We start from the raw sequence: 6,957 nt of genomic DNA, 5'->3' as shown, positions 1-6,957 counted from the left end.
TAGCTTATATAAAAACAACACATTTCATTAAGGCACAAAATTGTACAGAAATGATGTTTTGGCATAATTTGGCGTCAATATATAACCAGTTATAACCCTTTGGTCGGGGGCAATACAAAAATAGAGTCTCAGTTCAATGTCAATCAATGTTGTACAAATTAATTCAATAGACTGTGTTGAATTAAATCAATCTCTTCATCTGTAAACAATCATAATATATGAATCTAGCAGCTTTCAATCAATCATGTCATACAATTATCTATGTAACGGGTCCAGGGGTGCCCACACACTTTTGACTTGAGATTTACTTTTAAAATGACCCGTCCAGCTCTTCAAGATCTATACCCACCAAAAAAAATATATATATATATATTATCCCATTGCTATAAAAAAATATATATAAAAAATATATACCTGACGGAAATATACCTAAATAACGGAGCTGGCGTTACACTGAATAATGCATTTTATTAACTGTACAATAATGTGAAGACATTGAGGGCTGGATATGAACCTATAGTAGACCCAAGGCAGAGTACTTATGAATAGTCTGTGTGGAAGTGTGGAGGGGAGTGGAGTGCTGGTAAGCTCCATCCTAGCAAACACACCACGTCCAGCATATTCTGATTCTGGTTTAGTGGGATGAGGAGTTTTGTGATTTTTCTTATATATTTCGGGGAATGTCATGTGTTCTACCTGCACAGCCTTTGTGATCTACTGGTCTGGTAGATCGCCATCTACCTTTTGGGCAACCCGTTAAGTTACGACAGGGAGAGTTTGCCCAGGGCGTCGTCCAGGCTGTGATTTGTGGACTTTGCTGGATAGAAGTCTTCCAGGGTGATCCGTGTGTTCCAGCCTTGGTTCAGAGTGAACTTGTAGACACTTACGATGAGAGCAGGAAACATCTCCATCAGGTCAATGTCAGCAGCAGCCTCAGCACTGTAAACACACAGAAACAGAGTACAGTACAGCCATATATACACTCAATACAGCACCAATAAGAAGTCCTTGCGGTCTTGTTTCCATTTAGGCCCTGCAGTATGTGCAATCATTTCATATAGTCATTGCATGAAGGGTGACAGCATGTAATTCAGACAGGGCATATACGTCTGCTCCCTTTATTTGTAGTTGTTACGTCCCGACTCCCCACCAAAGAGGTCCAGGTGTTATTTTGTGCAAAAGCGCATTATTGGTGATTTCCTCTACCATAAGCCCTCAATGAATTGCATTGAATTGCATTGGGTGTTGTCCTAATTCGCTTATTTCCATGGCACAAAGATAATTTATTTTATATATCCTCTCTTCATAATGTAAATAGTATCCCAAGCGGCGCACTTTAGTAGACTTATTTCAATGGAAATAAGCCAATTAGCACAAAAATGTCAAATTCAACGTACTGGTGCTGATGGAGATTGCGTATGAAGCGCAGCAGTCCAAACGCATCATCATGGTAGGGAAACCTCTTCCTCCTGTTGTCCATCTCCTCAAACACCTCCTGTGGCAACTGGAAAAACACACAACTTCAACATGAAACGGACCTGTCTAATAAACACACACACACACACACACACACACACACACACACACACACACACACACACACACACACACACACCTGAACCCTACATGATTTAGTCTCTAATGGACACACCTGAACCCTACATGATTTAGTCTCTAATGGACACACCTGAACCCTACATGATTTAGTCTAATAGACTACAGTAATACAGTATACATATGATTTAGTCTGAAAACACCAGACCGTAGCACTTGCCCTAGCCTCGAACAACTTCAGTGATGCTTGCGGAACTCGACTACGTCTCGTTCCTGACCGCATCACTGTCGTGGCAATAATCACGTTAAACTACACCCTCTCGTGTAAAATTGCTTAAGTATGTCGCTCTGGATTAAGAGCATCTGATAAAGGCCTAAATTGTAATGGACATGTATGTGTATTTTATACAGATTTAGTGTAATGGACATATATGTGTATAGGCTATTGTACACATGATTTAGTCACCTTGTGCTTCATGGTGTGTTTCCATGTGCTGAACAGTCCATCCTCAGCACACTGGTTCCACACCGCCATGACGTTGTGGCGCTCAGGGTTTTCATAGTGCTTGTCGATTTCCTTCTCATTCGCAACCTTTTGCAGGAAATCAATTCTCCTGGAAGAATTTACAAAACAAACATATTGAGAAAAATAAATCAAAAGGTTTACTTTAAAACAACAACGAAAACATCATGTTGGTAGAACACTTACTGTTGGATCAAAATGTTTACTTTAAAACCATGTTTGGGGCATGATATTATTGGTAGAAAAAAAGAATCAATAGCCAAATTAGCTGATCTACGAGCTCCAAACGTGTTGTGACCCGTTGTGAGCTGGTAGATGTGCTATTTATTTAATAGAGCTTAAGATAATAAAATGAGCTGTGGTTGTGATTATGCCATGATATGAAGTATTGATTAAAGCTACTACTACTACTACTACTGTATGTGTAATGTGTACTTATTTCTAGTACGTTTTGTTTGTCCAGAAGTAGGGATGAGCCAAGCATTCCTCCACTTTAGGTCTTTTCTTTGGGTCTGCATGGATCATCCTCTCGATGAGATCCTTGGCAACCACATCCTGAACGTGATCCAGGTTGTAGATTCCATCGTAGATGTTGGTTTCACATCTAGAAGGGAAGTCATCACCGAAGGGATGGTGTCCTCCGGATAGGATGTAATACATCAACATCCCAGCCACCTGACAAAAGGAGCATGGAAATTAATTGCATCATTTATATTGTTCTCATTTATTTAATTGTTCTCAGTCAGATTTTCCTTTTTATTAACCTGGATATCAGCACTTCTTTTATAACATAATATAACATCACTGTGAGCAGGTATCGTCTCCTTTGCCTTCCAGCATCTCGATCCTGCATTCTTTGTGTGGAGGGTTGTTCGTCCTTCCTGCAATCGTCGGCTTATTCCAAAATCTGCTAATCTTGCTTTATTTTTAACATCTATAAAGCAAATTGGGTAGATCAATACAATAAACAGTGTTTACTATTGATGGAAATGACATGAATTGTATGTTGTTTCATTCTCTGAAACTGTATAGGCTATGCTCTTAATCTATTCTGTATCTTACCAATCAAGACATTCTGGGGCTTGATATCCCGGTGGAGAATTTGAGGATACTGACAATGAAGAACATTTAAGCTATTGAGAACCTGCTTTGCAAGACCCTTCATTTCACCAAGGCTGTTTTCAGTGAAGTTACATTTGATGTATTCTTCCAGTGTGTATTCACATAACTGAAGAGCAAGGTATCCAAAGTACTCATCCTCTGCAAAGTCGACATATCGTACAATCGAAGGATCATCAAGCTTTGGAAGACGTAAAAATCCTTCCTCATTCTTCAGCACACCGCAGTTGGATATGGGCATTCTCTTAACTGCAACTTCAGTGCCGTCATTTCTTAACCCCAAGAAGACCTCAGTTCCATCACTTCCCTTTGCAATGCGGAATTCAATATCTTTCCCAAACACAAGACTTCCAACTTTGATCACTTTACTTTCATCTATGTCTGCAAGCTTCTCTAACTGTTGCTTCCATCTTTGACTGATTGGGTGCCATTTCCGTAGTTTTGATGACACACTGGCTATGGGATGGATAGGTTGTGGTGTTGGTGACACACTGGCTATGGGGTGGATAGGTTGTGGTTGTGGTGACACACTGGCTACGGGGTGGATAGGTTGTGGTTGTGGTGACACACTGGCTACGGGGTGGATAGGTTGAGGTGTTGGTGACACACTGGCTACGGGGTGAATAGGTTGAGGTGTTGGTGACACACTGCCTACGGGGTGGATAGGTTGAGGTGTTGGTGACACACTGGCTACGGGGTGGATAGGTTGAGGTGTTGGTGACACACTGGCTACGGGGTGGATAGGTTGTGGTTGTGGTGACACACTGGCTACGGGGTGGATAGGTTGAGGTGTTGGTGACACACTGGCTACGGGGTGGATAGGTTGTGGTGTTGGTGACACACTGGCTACGGGGTGGATAGGTTGTGGTTTTGGTGACACACTGGCTACGGGGTGGATAGGTTGCACATGTGAACTTTCAGTCAGACCAGATTTCTCAACAGGAACCGTTGTTGGCTTATCTGCATCAGTATGAACCTCATCTTTCAGCTTCTCTTGCTTCATTTGTTTTATCCTTCTCTTCTTCTTTTTGGATCCTGACAGCTCTGTGTTGGCAGTTGTGGAAACATCACGCTCTGAGCTTGCCTTGTTTAGGCACTTGTGCAGTTCTGTTATATCTTCTTTCAGTTTGATGAATTCTGTGTGGAGAACCGACATGACTGGAGACGCCGATGGAGGGCTCGTCTGAGGACGACGTAGAGAGAGAGTACAATATGCAATTCGCATTATAGCCTCAGGCACATGATCTATTCCCACTGATGCAAAGATGTCAGTGGCATGTTCACATGGAAGCAGGTTTGCCAGTATGCCATATGTATTCAATCTCACGCCAGGGGGGTGCTCTTTCTTCACAAAAGGAACAATCGTTGTGACCAATGTAACCATGAGGTTCTGATTCCAGTCATCTTTCACTTTGGTTTTTTGTGCGATCAAATATAGTAGCCTCAGAACATTATCCTGTATTTCAGGATATGGAGTGCTTGTGGAAAGGAGTTTCAGCAGCTTGGGGATCATAGACAGTGATACCTCACTGGGTATCTCTTCCATTGCGCAGAAAACTAGAGATACATTTACAACAAGTATGTGTACAGCCTTTATGGGTACATCGACCATTGAAAGAATCTTGTCTGCATTCTCAATGTAGAAGTTCATCTTATCATTGTCCTTCAACCACTTAATACTTCTCTGATGATACTCTTCTCTTAGTGGTCCGTTAAGCATTAATGACATTAACAGGTCAATGGTGGTCAGATGGGTCTGAGGATCCTCCTCCAGCATGTAACGATCAAATATGCTGAAAACTTCTGTTGGTGTTTTCTGTTGCACAGCAATTTCCAGATCTATAAAAAGTTTTATTTTAGAATAATAGTCACCGTCGCTCAATGAAAGCTCACGCATCATGTCAGACATTTTTAAATTGAAAAGACCATGAGCAGGATGTTCATTAGAGATTAGTGTTATAAACGCTCCAGCTTTGACTAGGACTTTCACAATATCACCTCTCTTACTGATGGCAGCAACCTGAAGTGGTGACATAGCGCGGGGAGCATTTACAATGACATTTGGATGTGATCCTGCTTTAATCAGTTTGTGCACAAAATCAAGTGGTGTTTTGTAATAAGAGGCATAATGCAGAGGGGTCCAGTCTTTCGTGGATAACTGATCTGTGTTTGCACACTCTTTCAGAAGGAATGCAAAAATGTCCTCCTTGTGAAATGCCACAGCAGCACTTAAAGGACATATATGACTGTTGAGCTCTTTGCATGGGTAAAGGCCATTGATGTCTTTGCCTCGGATTGATTTCTTGAACTTGTTGAGGTCGCCACTCTTAATGAGCTGTATTATGGGATGTGTTTCTGTTGGGGCAGATGTGGTCCCTGGTGGAACCTCTCTGAGATCATTGTTCATGCTCTGTGTTACCGGATCCATTTCTTTGCTTCAGAATAGCTGTAGGTTGACAAAGAAAAAAGTGTTTAATACGTTTATTCAAACATGTATTATGTATTTAACTGAAGAAAGGTTCCGTTTTAGAAATGTAAGGTTGTTGTGTAATCATTGGTTGAATGTAAGTACATTTACTCAAGTACTGAATACCATTTTGAGGCACTTGTTTCAATACTTTATACTTCTACTCCACTACATCAGAGGCAAATGTATTTACTGAGTTACTTATAGAGTTCACATTGTGAGCTTGTAGATCGGCTATGTTTGAAAGATGTTTGACAAAAGAAAAGATAAAAATAAAAACTAAAAAAAGGCTACTTTTACTTTTGATATGTTAAGTACATTTTGATGACAATACATCTGTACTTTTGCTTGAATAAAAGTGTCAATACATGAATTATTACTTTCTTAGTAAGTATTTATTCATTGTAGTAGATACATGAAAAAACCTTTCCACCCTGTGTGTAATTGTTAAGGTTTAGGGCCGAAGGTCGCAGTTAACTATGAAACCTTGTGCTTTTTGTCACGTCACTCACAATCCCCATACATTTTTGTCACTCATTTTGTCACTTCACTCACAATGATACCTGTCCATTCAGATACCTGTCCATTTAAACTCAGACGGGCCTGCCCCAAAGTTAGTGCAGCCGCAGGTATATGGCAACAGGCCCTATACCTGGGCCCTCATCAAACCCTGTACACTCAATACACTGCCACCCTTAGATCTCCATATATCGAGCTGACGTGTTCTGACATTCCATATGTTGATCTGACCTCAATCAAACCCTGTATACTCAAGACACGCTCCATATATGGCCAGTACACGCAACCTCACCCTTTAGCGCAAGGTCGCTTCTCGCCACCCAGGCGTCTTACTGGTCTTTTGAAGTTGTACTTGAATTAAAAATATGTATCAGACCTGTCTTAGTCACTCAAACCAAACCACCTTTGAGATATACAGTACAAAAAAAACACTGTTCTTGTTCTGATGGTAGAGAGGAAGGGGTTAAGTAAGGACCAGTGGAAACATGCTTTCACAAATCAGCTCATACGATACAGTATCTGAGACATGAACATTTTTGCAAAAACTATGTTCATAATAAACAAATACTACAAGTCAAACCAACAGCTTTAAGAATAAGGTGGTACATTTAACTTACAGTTTCTGGGTATAATCTTGACAACACGACTCTTTCAAATCCACATGAACCAGATCTGTCTGTCGACTCACAACTTCATGAAAACAATGTTACTTAGTAGGAAATGTAGGACTTCCCACTTCCTCTTCCTTCTCTGTCTCTCTCTCTCTCTCTTTCTC

At 40.8% G+C, this 6,957-nt stretch overlaps 1 protein-coding gene across 2 annotated transcripts; it reads right to left on the bottom strand.

Moving 5' to 3' along the window:
* Nucleotides 1-6,957, bottom strand: LOC308330620 (uncharacterized protein). 2 transcript variants are annotated; one of them, XM_080785567.1, is made up of 7 exons: nt 6,800-6,957; nt 3,140-5,642; nt 2,842-3,011; nt 2,526-2,752; nt 2,021-2,168; nt 1,398-1,504; nt 1-939 (listed from the first exon to the last, which is right to left on the bottom strand). In XM_080785567.1, the coding sequence occupies exons 2-7, from the start codon at nt 5,622-5,624 to the stop codon at nt 762-764; spliced, it is 3,315 nt and encodes a 1,104-aa protein (XP_080641693.1). In that variant the 5' UTR covers nt 5,625-5,642; nt 6,800-6,957; the 3' UTR covers nt 1-761. The 2 variants fall into 2 exon arrangements, with proteins under 2 accessions (XP_080641693.1, XP_080641694.1); XM_080785568.1 differs by lacking the exons at nt 3,140-5,642; nt 6,800-6,957 and having other exon boundaries at nt 2,526-2,900.

The sequence above is a fragment of the Protomyctophum bolini genome (assembly GCF_963924005.1).
Source record: "Protomyctophum bolini genome assembly, chromosome: 16".
Classification (NCBI taxonomy): domain Eukaryota; kingdom Metazoa; phylum Chordata; class Actinopteri; order Myctophiformes; family Myctophidae; genus Protomyctophum; species Protomyctophum bolini.
This window is presented reverse-complemented; position numbering and strand designations above follow the sequence as displayed.